Raw genomic sequence first — 20,180 nt, 5'->3', positions numbered from 1 at the left:
GACAACCACCTATGGCCACCCCAGTTTTCTCCAAATCCTACACCCTTTGAGCAGGAGACCATAGATTAGAATGCACATAGGGTGAAGAAAGGCTAAATGTAGGAGTCATTTCATTGACTTCATGGGTTGGATGTCTTAGTATGCAGTCTATACATTCCACACCTGCCATGCCCTCTATGTGCTTTAGTGACGGTGTTGGCAGCATTCGCTCACCCTGTTCTGCACCATCCAAGGCACTGCACTAAGCACCATGTGATTTAGAAGTCACCAACGAATACAAATGTCTGGAAATGTATCAAGAGGTGTCAGTTTTAGGCTTACCGCAAGCTGCTTTGATAGCTCCCACGGCTAAACGACTGGTCTTTCTTAAGGTTTGGTGTAACAAGCAAGTTATTTTCTGCAATTGTAAAATATAATTAGAAGCTACTTAGTTTGTATTAAAATTGAGCTAAACCAATTGTTTATTTGCAAAACAAAGAAATATCTCATAGACTCATAGACTTTAAGGTCACAAGGACCAATATGATATTAGTCTGATCTCCTGCACAAAGCAGGCCACAGAACCTACCATCCACTTCTATAACAAACTCCTAACCTGTCTGAGTTACTGAAGTCTTCAAATTGTGGTTGAAGACGTCAAGCTGCAGAGAATCCACCAGCAAGTACCATGCTCCACGCTGCAGAGGAAGGTGAAAAACCTCCAGGGCCTCTGCCAATCTGCCCCGGAGGAAAATTCATCCCGACCCCAAATATGGTGATCAGCTAAACCTGAGCATGTGGACAAGACTCACCAGTCAGCACTCAGGAAAGAACTCTCTGCAGTAACTCAGATCCCATCCCATCTAACATCCATCACAGACCACTGGGCATACTTACCTGCTGATAATCAAAGATCAGTTGCCAAATTAAGCTATCCATCATACCATCCCTTCCATAAACTTATCAAGCTTAGTCTTAAAGCCAGATATGTCTTTTGCCCCCACTACTCCCCTTGGAAGGCTGTTCCAGAACTTCACTCCTCTAATGGTTAGAAACCGTCTACTTTCAAGTCTAAACTTCCAATGCATAGCTGGAATATTTTGTAGACTACATTAGCAAAAGGAATGCAATTAATCTTTGCCACTATATCTTAGATTACTATACATTTTATATTACCAGTAATTTATATTTGACATAGTAAAGTTAGGTAAATTTAATATGAATCCCATGACAATCTTATTTTGAAAACGTGGATGTGACTAGTATGGGTGTTTCAACATTTTGGTACTACAGGTTGTTAAGGGGCAGGAAATGCTTTCATCCTCAAAGATGATCATAGTCTATTGTTTCACAGCAGTATAACTGATCACTATATTAGCTTTTTACTTCTGCCTCAGATCACTAGTAAAACAAATAGGGTGGCCTTGGCATATTCCATAATTTGTCTGTTTTTCTAATACAACATCGCCAAACTATCAATAGTAAAGGACATAGAAAATGCCAGGGTACTGCGGGTCAAAAATGGTATATGCTGACAGATCTGTATGAGGAAGGTTGCTCAGCACACATGTGCACAAAACACATTTTGACCAGTGCTATCAGTATATCACTTTTATGTATACTATTATTCAGCCTTGAGAAAAACCAATGGAGAATAATCAACTAAGACTAACAAAGGAATCTATAGATGCTCTGTGTTCTGTGAGATTTAACTTAATTTCATAAAAACAGAATAAAACACTTGCTTTCCACTGCTGTTTCAGTAAGTGCTTTGTCTCCTTGGCTTTGTAAGGTCACCAGTGTGAAATAAACCCCTTTCCTTTCCAGTAGCTCCTCATGTGTTCCTCTCTCAACCGCCCTTCCATGCTCAAACCCAATGATGACATCAGCAGATTTAACTGTGGACAGACGATGAGCTATTGAGATTGCAGTGCGCCCAAGGCGTGCCTGAGAGAGAGAGGAGGAACAACATTATTGTTAGGACAGCAACCTGATAACCTGAGAGCAGGGCTGGCTCCAGGCAGGTGCTTGGGGCGGCATTCTGCAAGGGGTGGCAGTCCCTGTTGTTTTGCCCCCAAGTAGCACGCCGAATTGCGGCCGCAGCGGGGGCAGTCCGTGTGCTCTTAGTGTGGCAGGCACGTTTGCGCGTTTAACTGTCCAGGGTGGCTTCAGCTAAACATAGAAGCCACCGCCGAATTGCTGCCACCACGGAAACGCGCCTGCCGCCCTAAGGGCACACAGACTGCCCCTGCTGCGGCGGCAATTCGGTGTGCTGCTTGGGGCGGTGAAAACTGTAGAGCTGGCCCTGCCTGAGAGCAGGGCCGGTGCTTCCGTTTAGGTGACCTAGGCGGTCGCCTAGGGCACCAGGATTTGGGGGGGTGGCATTTTGTGGCCCTTGGCAGCAATTTGGCGGCGGAGGGTCCTTCTGCGCTCCAGGTTTTCGGTGGCAATTCTGTGGCGGGTCCTTCACTCGCTCTGGGATCCGCCGATGAAGTGCCCCGAAGACTGGGAGCGAGGAAGGACCCCCCGCTGCAGAATTGCTGCCGACCGGGAGCACGGGAAGGACCCCCGCCTAGGCAGGGCCAGCTCCGACCGGGAGCGCTGGAGGGTGGCAGGCAGCTTCGGTGGACGTCCCGCAGGCGTGCCTGCGGAGGGTCCACTGGTCCCGCGGCTCCGGTGGAGCATCCGCAGGCACGCTTGCGGCAGGTCCACCAGAGCCGCGGGACCAGCGGATCCTCCATAGGAATGCCTGCGGCAGGTCCACCGGAGCCAAGGGACCGGCGACTGGCAGAGTGCCCCCCACGGCGTGCCGTAGTGCTTGGGGCGGCGAAATGGCTAGAGGCAGCCCTGCGCCTCGGGTGCCAAAAACCCTGGTGCCGCTCCTACCTGAGAGATGCTGAGCTGAGCACCTGCAGCATGATCCATAAGTAAAAAACTGATTTAAATAGGCTTTAGATCAAGCCCCTGCTGAGCACCAATCTCTCCTGCCGACCTCAGCATCTCTCAGGACCCAGCCCTTGGACTGTAAGTTCTTCTGAATGTATTGTAGAGCACCACATACATTTGTAATGCTATATAAATAATTATTACCAAAAATACCACATCTAAGGGTAATGAATGCTCGTTTGAATGGTAATTAAAAGGTTTAAGGATTTTAATATAAAGCAAAGCTGGAGTTGAGGTGCATATGGAAACTGATAAGAACTCTCTGATTTCAAGAATGATCATGCAATCAATGAAAAGTGATAACTTACCAAGGTAACTCATGCTCTGTGAATTTATTGCCTCCTCAGAACCGCTCTGTAGGAAACATGTGCCTAGCACGTAGCCAATCTATCTGGGTGTGTAAAGCGCCCACATCACTATAGTATCCGTGCACCACAGAACTTTTTAAAGCAGTATTTGACAGTTAGGTGTCACATACAGCTCCCTGGACCCTTATATTCCACTGATCAAAAGTATAAATAACATGCCTCTTCAAACTGTCCCTCAGTTCCTCTCTACCTCCAGGAGCTTTAGAACTTGAGTGCTGAAGTAGAGAAGAGGAAGGAGGGTCCATGCTGCTCTGGAGAACCAGTATAATCAGACAGCAAGAGTTACGTTGGTGAGGAACCCCTTTGTCTTCTTAGACATCAGAGATTAAAGGAAGCCAAAAATGGACAAGAGAATGGATCAAAATATTTGTTCTGGATGAATTTCTTAAATAGAGTCTGCTTGGAAGCATAATTATTTCCCCTGTGGAGACTTGCTGGACTCTAGTAGCATTGTATTTGCTCTCTGGAAGAAGTGTCATCTTGACCTAGGTGCCCTTGATGTTTGGGTGCACTACCCAATCTCCCTGCTGGGGCAAAAGATCTTGGCTCAGGGGAAGAATGCAAGGCTGGTCCCTGGAAAGAGCCAGCACAGCTGAAAAGCAAGTTTGTCAGGCTCCTGTCAGAGCAACAGAGTTCACCCTGGCCTTGCACTTAATTCCTAGGGAATGAAACAAAATGAAGAAAAAGGCACAGAGGAAGCCTTCCCTCTTAGTGTGAAAGAAGCATCTGATAGCATCATGGGTCCTTGCCTGTCATGGACCAAAGTCTCACACAACTGTTTGCTACAAGTTAAAACAAGTCCAAGGACAGGTAACCTCACTTGGCAGAAATCAGATATGCAGTGAGGACCTGGGTGACTGATCACACTGATCGACCCCTTTCTGACTCAGATTATTGGCATTAGTATGTTTGGCATTTGACAGATGCTCTGCAGACATGTTTATCTTGCTCTGAATGCACCATTCCCACAGACACATTGTTTCCTGACCTAACAAAGACCTAACAAAGAGGACAGAGAACATTTGTCTGTTCAGATAATCCATTGCAACCATGTTGTTTGTGAAAAGAAATGCCATCTGGTCCATGGAAGAAATCCCCAACTGTATGTGAAGTTTTCTGAGACCTCTATACGCCATGAACCACTGAGGATATGCAGTGACCCCTTCAGCACAGCAGACCTTGGACTTGAAGCAACTAAGTCTGAAAATTTTGGTCTCTGTTTACAAAAATATATCACAGTTTGTTCATGGTAAAATGGTTTTTATATTCACAATGAAAAGCAAAACTACTTAATTCTGAGTTATTTCATTTAGCTACAAATTTTATCACATTGCATGAATTTTTCATTCATAAATGGACCCCCAAGATCAAGCTGATTTCTGAAGAAAAAAATAGGATCATTTCTGAGAAAAAGGTGCTTTTTACATATAAGCTCAAAATAAGAATGTTCACATTTTGATTCCAAAATAGTCATCAGCTGAAATCCGTAGAAAAGCTACATTATGGACTTTCATATTGATAGACTGTGCACAATGACTAACATCTCTCATTTATATAGAATCATTCTTCTTGTGTATAATTTCAAATGCCAACTTTGGAACTTTAATATAAAGAATTAGAACTTTTATTGACAGCTCTACAGATTTTTTTTAAATGTTTCAGCTAGAGTGACAATGTTAACAGCAATTCTTTGTCACTGCTGAGATTCTTAAAAAAAGGTCAAACAATAATTTATAACAGTACAAAAGTATCTTCCACACAATGCTTTGAAAATGTATTTCTGTCCCGTTAATACTGACTACTGATATAACATAGCAAACCTTATGAAGTGCTTCTTGGACAATAGCTTCACTTTCATTGTCCAGTGCTGACGTGGCCATATCTAGTAGCAGGATTTTAGGGGTTCGGACAAGGGCTCGAGCAATAGCTATCCTTTGTTTCTGACCTCCACTCATCTGGCCTCCACCCTCTCCAACAAGGGTGTCAAATTGCTGGGTAGAAAAGAAAAACTGAATAAATAACAAAGAATTCTATTCTCTTCCCATTGACGTCAATAGTAAAAATCTATCATAGATTTCCATGGGAGCAGGCCCAAAATGAATAACAACCTTTGGAAGACATGTACAGTGTGTTAGGGTTCTAGATCCTTCATACAGCTGTAGAGCAGACGCTTCCATATTTAACAAACCTTTTCTTCGCAAACTGGGATTCTCATGTGTGCCAGTCCCAACAAAACTTATATACTTAAATAAAACGTAAGGTTCATTTTGACCCAGTATAATTCAATCAGCAAGAACTGCACCATGGATGAAAATTACCCATTTCTCCCACTCCACTGGGCAGCTCACCAGCTAACATTCCAGCAGTTTGGGCTTGTCTGTAGATGGAAGGGACTCATGTGGCATTAGATGACTGATGACGGTAGTGTAGCAATGTCAGGCACATGGGCACTGTTTAGGATTTAGGTGACTGCACGGCTTGTGTGGAGTTAGTTTGGGAGCTAGAGAGCCAGCTATGGCCTTGTCTATGTCCTATAGCCCCAGTGTAGAATCTCCATATATTCACTTATAACCAAATTCTGCCTTTTCTCTACTGCCAAGGACGCTGCAAGCTATGTGTGTATTGGAGTCCTTCTAACGTGGCCTATCTACTCCACCTGGGAACCTAGGAAAGCATCTTGGGATGATAAAATGTATGCCTCTGGGCAAATTAATTGTATTTTAATCCTGGCCGTAAGGAAACTATTTTAACCCTGTCCAGGAATCTGTTTAGGCCAGTCAGATACGTAAATAATATCCAGAGAGACTAAAGTGACAATTAATATGAGTTGGGGGCACAAAGGTTACTGGGCCTAACAAAACAACAGCTATAGGAGATTGGGGTTCAGGGGGCAGGGAACCTCCATATGCCAGATGATATTAATATACAGGGGTGGGGAGCTGGAATTTTCTTCATAGACTATTCAAAAACACATTTAGGTGAGTGGGAGGACTGGATCCTAACTAGCTTTTTGCCTGGGCAGAAACAGACCTGGGAAGTGTGAAAATCTGCCTTTCCTCTCTTCGATGTATTGACTATGACCATATAGGTCTAGATTTCCCCTGGTACTGAATGTTCTGTGTATGTTTCTTGGGGAGTGTATTCATCTTTACTCCCAAATGTGGCCAAATACATGTAGCACACTTTATATAGTCACTTCAAAGGAATGTGTGTAACTCTGTTGTTCTCATTCATTCTATGCTTTCTCCCCATCCATTTGAGTACCCAACAGGTTGCACATAGAATCACAGAACTGTAGGGCTGGAAGGATTCTCAAAAGGTCATCTAGTCTAGCCCCTGTTTTCCCTGATGAGGCAAGACCAATTATACCTAGACCATCTCTTGTAGGTGTTTGCCTCATCTGTTCTTTAAAACCTCCAGTTATGGGGATTTCACAACCTCCCTTGGAAGCCTATTCAAGAGCTTAACTGTCCTTATACTTAGAAAGTTTTACTGCTATCTAACCTAAATCTCCCTTGCTGCAGATTAAGCCCATCACTTCTTGTACTACCTTCAGTGGACACGGAGAACAATTGATCAGTGTCCTTTTCTTAACAGCCCTTAACATATTTGCAGACTTGCTATCAGGTCCCTCCTCATCTTCTTTTTCTCAAGACTAAACATGCCCAGTGTTTTTAACCTTTCCTCAGAGGTCAGGTTTTCTAAAACTTTTACAGTTTTCATTGCTTTCCTCTGGACTCCGTCCAATTTGGCTGCATCTTTAATAAAACTTGGTGCCCATAACTGGGCACAGTACTGCTGCTGAGGCCTTACCAGAATCAAATAGAGTGAGACAGTTGCCTCCCGTGCCATACATACAACACTCCTGTTAATACACTCCACAATGATATTAGCCTTGTTTGCAACTGCATCATATTGTTAATTCATATTCAATTTGTGATTCATTAGAACCCCCAAATTCTTTCAGCAGTACTATTGTCTAACCAGTTATTCTCCATTTTGTGATTGTGCATTTGATTTTTAATTCTTAAATGTAGTTAGAACTATAGAAGATTAGGTTTTGAAGAGACCTCAGGAGGTCATCCAGTCCAACCCTCTGCTCAAAGCAGGACCAACACCAACTAAATCATCCCAGCCAGGGCTTTGTCAAGCCTGACCTTAAAAACCTCTAAGGATGGAGATTCTACCACCTCCCTAGTTAATCCATTCCAGTGCTTCACCATCCTCCTAGTGAAATAGTGTTTCCTAATACCCAACCTAGACCTCCCCCACTTCAACTTGAGACGATTGCTCCTTTGCACTTGTCTATATTGAATTTCATCTAGTTGATTTCAGACCAATTCTCCTATTTGTTAAGGTTGTTTTGAATTCTAATCCTGTCCACCAAAATGCTTGCAACCCCTCCCAGCTTGGTGTCATCCACAAATTGTATAAGCATACTCTCCACTCCATTATCCAAGTCATTCATGAAAATATTGAATAGCACCAGATGCAGGACTGACCCCTGCAGAACCCAATTAAATACCTTTCCCTAGTTTGACAATGAACCATTCATAACTACTTTTTTAGTATGATCTTTCAACCAGTTTTGCACCACATTATAGTAATTTTATCCAGACCACATTTCCCTAGTTTGATTATAAGAATGTCATGTGGGACTGTGCCAAAAGCCTTACTAAAAATCAAAATATATCACATTCACTGCTTGCCCCCCATCCACTATGCCAATAACACTGTGAAAGAAGGCAATTAGGTTGGTTTGGCATGATTTGTTCTTCACAAATCCATCGTTTGCAATTATCCTCTAGGTGGTTACAAAGTGATTGTTTAATCATTTGTTCCAATATATTTCCAGGTATCAAAGTTAAGCTGAGTGGTCTATAATCCTTGGGTCCTCTTTTTTCCCCTTTTTGAAAGATAGTAGTATGTTTGCCATTCTCCAGTCCTGGTCCTGGTTGCAGAGGGAAAGGAAGAGGAATTTTCTCACTATTCATCAAGTTCTGATGAAATGCTTTAACAGACAAAATTTACCAGTGGCAGATCCATGATAAAGTTGTAGGCGTTGGCTTCCTTGGCTGCTTTGATGATGTCTTCCATACTAGCATCATCACGACCATAGCGAATATTCTCTGCAATTGTGGTAGCAAACAGGACTGGTTCTTGCTCAACAATACCAATCAGTGAGCGCAACCACTGAATGTTAAGGGAGCGAATGTCATGGCCATCCAGGGTAACCTACAGAAGAACACCAGTTAAAAGTGAAAAAGCACCTGAGCTCACAGTGCTATAACTCTGCAGCCTCAAATGGAGTTACTCCAGAATCATTCTGGTAAGAGAGATCAAAACCAGCCTTATTTGGACTACAGACTATAGATTAAAAAATAAAACTATAAAAAGAAATAATGAAAATACTGGGCTCAACCCGGCAAGAAGATGACTGCTTCCCACCCCGGAGTGAAGTAAACAATTATGTTTGCTGTACTGTATCATAGAAATCTTTAATCAAGATTGGATGTTTTTCCAAAAATATGCTCAAATAGGAATTAATGCAGGGAAATCCTATGACCAGATGTTATGATCACAGTGGTCCCCTCTGGCTTTATAATCCATGAACCTACGAAAATCTAAAGATAAATCGTGTCCCATTCAAAATTTTACATTTGACGTTTCATCCTAATTCAGAATGAAAATTTCCCCCAAAACTGAAATTTTAGTTCATTTGCCTCAGTTTCTTATACCTACATCTCAGGGGCTGGTTATGAGAACTAATCAGTGTTTGTAATAGAGCTGGTGGAAATATTTCAACTGATTTGGTTTTGGGATGAGAAATGGACTTTAGAAAATAGAAATTTATGCAAAAAAAAAGGATTTTTAAGAAATGTTCAGGTTGTTTTTTGTTTTTTTTAAAGAAACTGGAAAATGAAAATTTAGGGTTTTTTGTTTGTTTTTCAGTTCTATATTTCCCTCCCTAGTTTTCCTGCAGGGTGTTGGGGGGACCCTGGAGCTCCTGGCCGTCATGGGCATGGGGGAACCTCAGAGCACCAAGCCCTCACAGGCGATGGGGGTCTCCAGAGCTCCCAGTGGCCCTCCCCTCAGCTGCCCAGCCACTAAGGGCAGTGTGGAAACCCCGGAGCTGAGCTCCCCATTTTGTCATGGGTATTTTTAGTAAAAGTCACAGACAGATAATCGGCTTCCATGAATTTTTCTTGAGACTTGTCCGTGACTTTTACTAAACATATCCGTGACTAAATCTTAGCCTTAATTATAGGATAATGATTAAGTGCTCAAGACTACTTTTCTCAGGGTTTAAAACTGTTTGTCACTTCTGGATTCCCTACCCTAAAAACGACCTTTATATGCATAAGTGCAGTTCTCATTGAAGCTTAGCATTTAATTCTTACTTTGTAGGGAAACCACTTTTGTCCTCATTAAACACTTCTTTTCTTTCCCATAAATATCACTGTTTATATCATTCAGGAGACTCCAGAACAGAACTAAACAAAGCATCCTGCTCATTTCCTCAGTCACTGTTTCTTGGAATGGGTTTTTTAAAAAATCCAGAATCCTGCTTCCCAACTTTGAGTAAAAATGATGATCCCCTTTAAAGTGAATCAGGCTAGAGAAACCCTGCTGGAGTGAGACACTCACCATGCCTTCAGTGGGGTCATAGAACCTCTGGATGAGCTGCACTGTGGTGCTTTTCCCAGCTCCACTGGGTCCAACAAAAGTGGTTGTCTCCCCTGATTTAATAACCATGCTAAGATTATCCAAAATCTGAAAGCACAAGAGAGAACATCCATTGTAACTACAAAATTCCTGAAGCCAAGCAGATGGATTGGAAATCATCATGTTTTCCTTTCATCTTAAATGAAGAGGGGAAAAGAGAACCAAAGGATTTTTAAATAAACTGAAAAGCTTGATATTAGAGTTCATTAAGAGTATTATTTTCCATGAAGGATATACAGACAAATTCTGATTTTTGTTGGTTATGTCAGACTCCTACTGAAATGAAGAGGAGTTGGATACATCCCAGAGGATAATTTAGCTCTAATACCTTTTGATAAACGCTGCATATGTGTTATGAGTACCTGCTAAAATCTATGTTATGTTTGCACCAAAGACATTGTATAGAATAATATGATACTTAATATGCTGCTGTGTCTAGAAGTGGCTGCATTTATTTGTTTGCCCAATAATACTCTTTTCAAGCAGACCTTTTCGCAGCAGCAGCAAAGCAAGAGGACATACAGCCAGTGTCCATTTCCCTCTTCCTAGCACTTTACAGTATAATGCACTGCATTTCCCCAGGACAATGGAAGAATTAAATTACAAAATCTCTCCGCTCATTTTGTTTTACTACCTTCTATACTATTTTTGCATAAATGTATAGAACTGTATAATTGATTAAGGAGCTCTGAAAAATAAAAGGAATCCAATAAAAAGTGGAAACATGGACAAATTGCTAAGGAGAAGTAAAAAGAACAGCACAAGCCTCTAGGGACAAAATCAGAGAGACTAAGGCACAAATTGAGTTACATGTAGCAAGGGACTTAATAAGAATAGATTCTTTAAGTACACTAGGAGCAAGACAGCAGGAAGAAGGAAAGTGTAGGTCCTCTACTTAGCAAGGAAAAAGATCTAATAACTGATGGTGTTAAGAAGGCTGAAGTGTTTAATGCCTATTTTGCTTCAGTTTTCACTAAAAAGCTTAATGATGGACAGATACTCAGCACAATTAATATTAACAACAAAGGGGAAGGTTGCAAGACAGAATAAGGAAAGAACAGGTTAAAGACCATTTAGATAAATTAGATATAATCCAGTCAGCAAGGAATGATGAAATTCAACTTCTGTACTTAAAGAACTAAATGAAGCAATCCTGGAATCATTAGCAATTATCTTTGAGCATTCATGGACAATGGGTGAATTCTGGAGAAAGGCACACATAGAGCAACCTTTCAAAAGGGGATAAAGAGGACTTGTGGAATTATTGATCAGGCAGTCTAACTTCAATATTTGGAAAGATAGCGGAACAAATGATTAAACAATCCATTTGTAAGCACCTAGAGGACAATACAGTTGTAAGGAATAGCCAGCATGGATTTGTCAAGAACAAATCGTGCCAAATCTACCTAATTTCCTTTTTTGACAGGGAGAATGGCCTAGTGGATGGGAGGAAGTGGTGGACATGATATAGCTTGATTTTTTAGTAAAGCTTTTGACACACATGACATTCTCATAAGTAAACTAGGGAAATGTGATTTAGATTTCCATACCATAAGGTGGGTGCAAAACTGGTTTAAAGATCATACTTGAAGAGTAGTTATCAATTGTTCACTGTCAATTTGGGGGAGGTATCTAGCAGGGTCCCAGAGGGGTCAGTCCTGGGTCCACTACTATTCAATATTTTCATGAATGCCTTGGATAATGGAGTGAAGACTATGCTTATAAAATTTACAGATGACACCAAGCTGGGAGGGGTTGCAAGCACTTTGAATGACAGGATAGAATTCAAAACAACCTTGACAAATAGGAGAATTGGTCTAAAATCAGCAAGATGAAATTCAATATAGACAAGCAAAAAGTCTACATTTGGGAAACAAAAATCAAATGCACAACTACAAGATGGAGAATAACTGTCTTAACAATGGTACTACAGAAAGGATCTGGGGGTTATGTTTGTAAATCACAAATCGAATGCAAATCAGCAATGTGATGCAGTTGCAAACAAGGCTAATATCATTGTGGGATGTATTAAAAGGAGTGTTGTAAGTATGGCACGGGACACAACTGTCTTTCTCTATTCGGTTCTGGTGAGGCCTCAGCAGCAGTACTGTGTCCAGTTATGGGCACAGCATTTTATTAAAGAAGTGGCCAAATTGGACAGAATCCAGAGGAAAGCAGTGAAAATTATAAAAGTTTTAGAAAACCTGATCTCTGAGGAAAGGTTAAAAACCCTGGGCATGTTTAGTCTTGAGAAAAGAAGACTGAGGTGGGGACCTGATAGCAAGCCTTTGCCAGAGGATGTTGTGAAGGTCAAGACTATAATAGGGTTCAAAAAAGAACTATATAAATCCATGGACGATAGGTCCATCAATGACTATTAGCCAGGATGGGCAGTGATGGTGTCCCCAGCCTCTGTTTGCCTGAAGCTGGGCATGGGCGACAGGGGCTGGATCACTTGATGATTACCTGTTCTGTTTATTCCATCACAGGCACTTGGCAATTGGCCACTGTTGGAAGACAGGACACTGCGCTAGATGGACCTTTAGTCTGACCCAGTATGGCCATTCTTATGTTCGTATGTCTGCATATATGTTAAGGGCTGTTATGAAGAGGACACTGATCAATTGTTCTCAATGTCCACTGATGATAGGACAAGAAGTAATGGGCTTAATATGCAGCAAGGGAGATTTAGGATAGCTGTAAGAAAAAACTTTCTAACTATGAGGATACTTTAGCTCTAGAATAAGCATCCAAGGGAGGCTGCGGAATCCCCATCATTGGCCGTTTTTAAGAACAGGATCAACAAACACCTGTCAGTGATGGTCTAAGGGAGGGAAGCAGTATGCAGATGAACCCAACTGAATTTTTTTGAGCTCATAGTCTACAGAAAAGAATTCTCATAGATGTGCTAGAAATGAAAACTACACAACTTCTAACACTGTTGACACCAAAATAGTTAATTGCCTACTTCTAAACAAAGGGCATGTGCTTTTGGAAAGTAAGCTCTAACATAGGAATTTATAGATTACTGGCATAACAGCATATTCTGTTTAGTTACAGTAAATTATTGAAAAGAGGAATGATGAATAATCACCTTTACTTCGGGCCTGGATGGGTAATGGAATGTTACATTATGGAATTCAATGTCACCTCTTATTTTATCCAGCTTGTAGCCCTCTTCTGACATGCAGTCAATGGTAGGTTTCTAGAGCAGAATTTGTCATGTTATTTATTTGGTGTTAAACAGCTGAGACTTTGCTGCAGTAGATACAGTATTCCTTCCAACATACAAAACAATGACATTTCATTTTGAACAGCTCTGGGCTGTACTCCAAAGCAGTACAGACTCTGCTACAGGAGCATAAGACTCTAATCTAAAGTGACAATATGGTTGTCACTGGTGAGGAAAGTTAGGAAGAGAAATGACTTATGCTTGGGCCACACAGACCTCTCTCAGTTTGTTACGTCACTGGGGATAATCCATTAGAAAGGCTGGGTGTTTCTCATGGCAAAGCATTAGAAATATTGTGACTTTGTCATGGTAAAAATGTTCCAGGAAAAGTCACAGCACACAATGGTATAATTATGAGTAAGTTCACTTTTTATTAGAATCATGTTAAATAACATATAAAGATAGCATAACAACAATTAAAAACACAAACTTCATTTCTCTTCTAAACACGCAGACAGGTTTTGAGAGACAGAGCCTCAGCTGGTGCAAGTCTGCATAGCCCATTGACATCAATGGTGCTACACCCATTTACATCAGCTGGAGATTTGGTGTTTCCTGGAGCTTGGCTACAGTATGAATATTAAGAACTTCTTCTGTGCCTTTAGCCTTAATTCATAACTGATAATTAGCTGCACTTACGAGACCTGAGCATGAAATATCAGTGTTTGGTTAAAAACTTGAATATTCATAAAGAAAACATTTAAAGATGTCGCTTCAATGCCCTCTTTATAAATTGCAGCTGGATCTTTTTCTTGTGCAGTCAGCTGTTTCTTAATTACCCTCATTTTTCTCATTTACACTGCTAATAAAAGCCTACCCTGAACGGGGCTTATTTAACTATTTTTCACAGCAGACTGACAGAGCTTAGGAATTCCGTACTTACTGCATCTATCGTCTCAAAGATGTTTGTTGCAGCCCCGCGGCCAGTGGCAAAAGCCTCCAAACAAGGAGAAGCCTGACCAAGATTTAAAGCACCTATTAAGACTCCAAAGAAAACCTGAAAAAACATGGGAAGACATTAACGACTTTACATTAATTTTTTTCTTAGAGCTTAGAAAACAACCTGGTACAGAACCTGGGTGGTAACTAGATAAGGACTGAGCCTTCTGGACATGTTTGGGGCCAGAAAGCAGGGTTGATGCTCCAGTGCTTGAAAACATATAGGACATGGTGATGTGCCCTCTGTATCTGGAGTTTTAAATGCATTGCGTTACTTGATATTATGCTCGAGCAGCAGCTTTAAAATACTCTTTGATTGAAGTACTGTTGCTGTTAATGTGGGACCAATGGCTATATATGTATCACACCTGCAAACCTTGCTACAAAGGCAGGTTCCTGCCACACATAAAAGCGACCATAGCAGTAGTGCCTATGCCATCAGAATCCATACTCCACCTGCCAGTGCTTGAACTGAGCAAATGTGGGATGGGCCAGCATACAGGCCCTTTTGGTAGAATGCTGTATCACTTCATAGCTGCTGTATTTGTGGAAGCCGCAACTCCACTCCTAGAGCATACCCACATTCCTCCTCTGAAGGGATCACTAGAGAGCTCAGCCAGCAAGGGCGAACACCAGTGGGCTGAAGATACTGCACTCCAAGAGCCCAACAGGACCTGGCAGGGTAGCTGGGGAGGAGGCCAGAATGCTGAAAGCATTTGCCAGAACTTGTCTTCACTGGGAGCTGTGAATGCTCAGTCCCTCTGAAAATCAAACCACTTTTATTAAGGTGCATAAATCTACATTTATGTGCCTAACTGTAGGCACCCATGTCTTAAAGTGTTGGTCATTGTAATCAGGGGCGGGGAACTCAAAGAATAGGACACTGCCGGACAGAGATCATAAGAATGGCCATAATGGGTCAGACCAAAGGTCCGCCTAGCCCAAAATTCTGACTTCTGACAGTGGCCAATGCCAGGTCCCCCAGAGGGAACGAAGAGAACAAAACAAATAATCTGGCAAACAGAAGCTAGGGACACCATCCCTGAACATCTGGCTAATAGCCATCGATGGATCTATTCGCCATGAATTTACCTAGTTCTTTTTTTAACCCTGTTATAGTTCTAGCCTTCACAACATCCTCTGGCAAAGAGTTCCACAGGCTGACTGTGTGTTGTGTGAAGAAATACTTCCTCTTGTTTGCTTTAAACCTGCTGCCTATTAATTTCATTTGGTGACCGCTAGTTCTTGGTTTATGTATTATTTACTTTCTCCACACCAGTCATGATTTTATAGAATTCTATCATATTCCCCCTTAGTTGTCTCTTTTCCAGGATGAAAAGGCCCAGACTTATTAATCTCTCCTCATACAGAAGCTGTTCCCTATCCCTAAAAATTTTTGTTGCCCTTTTCTGAACCTTTTCAAGTTCCAATATATCTTTTTTGAGATGAGGTGACCACATCTGCGTGCAGTATTCAAGATGTAGGCGTACCATGGATTTATATAGAGGCAATATGGTATTTTCTGTCACATTATCTATCCCTTTCTTAATGATCAAGGATGGGGGAAGGCTTCTTCATTACTTTGCTGCTTTTATTTCAAGGAACTGGGCAGTAATATATTCTATGTAATATTAATCTGGTACATCTTCTTTCTGTTGCTACAGTACAAATTGCCCTCATTAGAATTAAACTTTTGTTTAGAACTTATTTTGATTTACGCCATCCTTTCTTGGCTATTATCGCTCAGATGGTAGCTTGATGTAGCAAATAATGAACATGCCCTTTGATTTTGGCCCATCTTTTTGCTCTGTTATGACTGATCAGCTTGGAAACAATTAAAAAAATGTGGAAAGGATTATGTGTAACCATTTACATTGGTTTGGTGATGTCTGTGGAATTCTGCAAGAAGCCATCAAGGACTCAGCTAGCCTTCAGAGACCAGCAGACAGGCATGTGTAAAGGAAAGGCTGGCAGCAGGTTGGGGATTTATTGTTTTTTTTAACCAACTTTTTTTTAAACCACCCCAAAAGTTATTTACAGTAGTTTTTTGCTGCATAAATTTCATTCAGAGGATTTTTCCCTCCCCTTTGGTGCCTCACTCTCCACCAACATCCAAGCCCAGCCAGTAGGGTCTTCACCATCAAGATACCAAACAGAATACAGCCATGTTGTGCCCATGGAGCAGTGCATTGTGGAAATTGCAGTTCTCTCCCTCCTTTGTTAGGTAAACTCGATTGCCCGGGGAGAATGAAAAATACAGAGGGGCAGATTCTCCTCTCATTCACACTATTATAAATCAAGACTGAACTCATCCACTGAACTCATCCAAGCTACACTGCTGTAAAATCAGAGTAAGCAAGAGGGAACCAGCCCCAGTGGTTTTGATTATAACAAGGGAAAGCATTGCTTGGTTAACCCTTATTGAATTAATTGGATGGGTGTTCAGCACAACCTCTCAGTGACCCAGAAAGGAATATTTGGAGACTGGGTGTATATGTTTAGAGCGCTAAGTGAGAAATTTGAAGTGAAAGAAAGATGATTGGCAACTCAGAAAGCAGAGAAAAGAAAGGCAGCACTGGAGATATTCCCTTCCAATGTTGGCTACAGTTTGTCAGTTCCCTGCTGGCTGCCATTTACCAGTTGGAAATGTGGAACTACAGTTATTGGGTGCAAGTCAAGGAAATCTCTGGTGGACTTTATCACTGTACTGACCTGTTAGTGCCAAGTGTAATTTTAGGTTATTCCATCTGAGGGCCATCTGCCAGCAGTAGAGAATAATTAAAATATCTAAGGATTCAGGTTCCATGACATTTAAACCACTGGTATCTAGAACAGCCATTCTACTTCACCTAACAGCTTCCAGAGCTGCATAAAAGTTGGCACAATGTGCTTCCAGCACACCACTGCAAGAACCAGAGTTTGAACTTTACAGACAGAAATAGCAGCTGAATCCTGGAGTAGTGGAGAAGAAGGTCCTTCAGGGAAAAAATAGGGTGATTTGGCATTTTATATTTGGCAACTAAATATGACAGCAACGCACAGAAGAGAAAAGCATGGTCAGATAGTAGTCACCACTCTGAAAACTAGGTGATAACTAAGGTACATGTTCAGGGACAGTTCTGAAAAACTATCAGATATGAAAGGAGCAAGCATTATAACCAGTACCTGTAAGAGAGTCCCAGGTGAATACTCATCTTCGTCAAGGACAAGTTTTGAGCCATACCAAAAGGCTAATGCATAACACAGGAAGATTATGAACCAGATGTAACCAGTGAAGAATCCCATTATCATTCCTTTTCTAATTCCCCAGCGCTGGGCAAACACTAAGTTTTTATCATACCTGAGGAAAGAATAAAAATGAAAGTGGACAAAGTGCATTTAATAGAAAACTAGGATGAATAAAGACCAGTACAATGAGATTGTTTCATGGAGGGATGTTCCTTCAGTAATACAGTGGATACCATCAAAAATTTAGCATTTACTACTCTGCAGTAAGGGCCCTGTGCTGCTCTCACTGAAATTAACTGCAAAGATGCTAATGATTTGAATGGCTATAGTAACAACCTCAGACATTAAAATTGTAAAATGTCCTATTATAAGTATAGGAAAATATCAGAATTACTGCAACTACCTGCCCAAAAGAATTCGTGTTGTTCTGACGCAGAAGTTTTGGGTAATTTGTGACAGACCTGCAACCATGCTGTATTTTAAATTAGTTTAAAAGAGAATTGCAGTATAATACCAACAACTCACTATATCTAATTACAAAGAGTAAATCATTGAAAAACATATAAATAATCAAGTTAATTAAACAGGAATCTGCCATCTTGGCAGTCTGACGATGCTTGAACTGCAGCTCAGCACCTGAGTGACTAAGACAAGCAGTTGACGCCAAGGTTCTATTAAGGTTTAGGGTGGTCTGTTGTTGTTATTGTTAAAGAGATTGGTTAGGTTAAAATCATACATTTAAAAAAAACGTCTTTACTAGACCTGGGTGAATAATGGGAAAAACTGTTCATGAATGTCTTGGCAACTTCTAAATAAAATTTTGTTTTGAGTGTTCATTACATTCCATAAGCTAAGGTATATTTATATAGATATTTTCAAAAAGCAAATTTTGGTGACTAATAACACTTCACATTATTAACATGAAGGATTTTTTAAAAAATCTAATTTACTTTTAAGTATTTATACCGTTCATTTACTATTTGCATTTTTCTCAATTTGGTCAACAAAAATAGACTAGTCAGTTTCACAATTGCTTGTAATCAATTTCACTTCCCCTTTCTCAGGTACCATAAAGCTATATTTGGCTTGCAAGCAATGTAAGAACCCTATGTATGTGTTTTCAGATACAGTCCTTACATCATTTGCGACCCACACAGAATTTTTAAAAATCATGGAATCGTTTCTATTGGGTCTTCAGCAAAAACCCTTATTTTGGAGCACACTGAGCTGAGCATCCTTGATTTTTGTAAAAAATGGCTCATATCTGCTATGGATCACTGTCATAATTAAAACTTGTTAATTTCTAAACAATCATATAATGTACTTTACAGTACCTCAATCAATCTGCTGCCTTTTTCACATATTCAAATACTGAGTTTTCAGTCTTGCAAACAGGCTGCATTTCCTTCAAGTCTTTTCTCACTGAAAGACACCTACACTACTCCATCTTATGGAGATATTGTAACTGTATTTCTAAAATCTCTTTTGAAAAGCTCCTTTTAAAGACATAGCTATAGTCTTATTTTATAAACAGCTGTCTTTAAGTGGCAATGACAACAGGGATAATGGCTGTTGTATTGGCAAAGTGGTTTTTGCTATTTAGAGCAATGTGGATGAAACAGTACCAGTATGCATCAATATCTAGCCATTTGGAATGTTAATTCAAAGAAATAAAAAAGACAGGGCTGCTGGAAGGGCATTTTCTGCAAGGGTCCTGTGGCTGGAACTTGCCCCCCTGCTTGGCTTGAAATAGCCTGCCCTTGATGACTTTCCAGGAACCCTGAAAAAGCCACATATTTACCAGGGTTTGGGGGATGGCTGTAAGTATGGTCCTGGAGGTGGTGGGCAGGTGGAAAGGAGTTATTCTGCTGCTGTAATTCACTGGCTGGCTGAGTTATAAGGTGTCAAAGTTTATGATTGCATGCTGTTGCTGGCAGGCTGAGTTTATGGGTTAGCTACGTGCATATTTTTTGAATGCTGTTGGGAGGTCATTATTTTGTAGTTGTCAGGCTAATTGCCAGGGCCTGGGAGTTTATAATAACCTTTTTATTTATTTATTTAGTTTAAACATATTGTTTGAATCTAAAGAAATAAGAAACCTCATAGAAATGTGACTGAACAAACCTTTCAACTTCTTTCCTCTCCCCACCAAAAGCAGCCACTGTTCTGATTGATGACAGCACTTCATCAGCCACAGCACCAGCTTTTGCATATGCCTTTAACTCTAGGCCTGTCAGTTTTGCCACAGCCTAAAAAGCCATAAGAAATATTAGTGGCAAAATATGATCCTGCTCCAGTTTTAGTGCCTACAGTACTATGTTTAACCAATCAAGCATGATCAGCAAGCACTCCTCATTGTCAACAATACTAGGCAGACTTTATGCCTCCCCAGCGTACTCTAAGTGGAATTTATCGACCACAGATTTTTATTACACACTTCATCTCCTCTGAATCTTCCGTGTTGTCCTGTCCGTACACAACCCCCTGCTAGCATGTGGCCACAATGTATGCTTGCACTCTGGGCAGCATGACCGTATCCCATTGCCAACTGCTTTGCTGAATGTGAGAGTCACTGACGAGAGCAGCTGACAATGAGTGGTTTCACATTCTCTTCCTTCCTTGCTCCTGCCTGGCTCTAAGCAGCTCTGGGAAGGGTTAAGCAGAGTTAAGCAGCAAGGGAAGGAGTCCCGGAGGATGCCAGCTGGAAGTAGAGAGGAGCAGCGGCTGTAAACTCCAGGTGCCATCCAGTTTCCAGTGCTGAA

At 41.1% G+C, this 20,180-nt stretch overlaps 1 protein-coding gene across 1 annotated transcript; it reads right to left on the bottom strand.

Moving 5' to 3' along the window:
- Positions 1-1,077: 1,077 nt before the first annotated feature.
- On the bottom strand, positions 1,078-19,591 carry LOC116819321 (bile salt export pump-like). The gene is made up of 8 exons (XM_032770963.2): positions 19,543-19,591; positions 17,356-17,530; positions 14,135-14,248; positions 13,114-13,224; positions 9,942-10,067; positions 8,325-8,528; positions 5,114-5,284; positions 1,078-1,926 (listed from the first exon to the last, which is right to left on the bottom strand). The coding sequence occupies exons 2-8, from the start codon at positions 17,479-17,481 to the stop codon at positions 1,699-1,701; spliced, it is 1,080 nt and encodes a 359-aa protein (XP_032626854.2). The 5' UTR covers positions 17,482-17,530; positions 19,543-19,591; the 3' UTR covers positions 1,078-1,698.
- Between the last annotated feature and the right edge of the window lie 589 nt (positions 19,592-20,180).

Source organism: Chelonoidis abingdonii, chromosome 10 (assembly GCF_003597395.2).
Source record: "Chelonoidis abingdonii isolate Lonesome George chromosome 10, CheloAbing_2.0, whole genome shotgun sequence".
NCBI classification, from domain to species: Eukaryota; Metazoa; Chordata; order Testudines; family Testudinidae; genus Chelonoidis; species Chelonoidis abingdonii.
This window is presented reverse-complemented; position numbering and strand designations above follow the sequence as displayed.

What these genes read in the sequence shown, in the direction of transcription:
- LOC116819321 (XM_032770963.2), bottom strand. Translation starts at nt 17,481, where the DNA reads ATGATAATGGGATTCTTCACTGGTTACATCTGGTTCATAATCTTCCTG. An exon ending in TCTTTGAGACGATAGATGCA is followed by an intron (nt 13,225 to 14,134) that starts GTAAGTACGGAA and finishes ATTCTGCTCTAG; the next exon opens with AAACCTACCATTGACTGCAT. An exon ending in ATGACCCCACTGAAGGCATG is followed by an intron (nt 8,529 to 9,941) that starts GTGAGTGTCTCA and finishes GTTCTTCTGTAG; the next exon opens with GTTACCCTGGATGGCCATGA.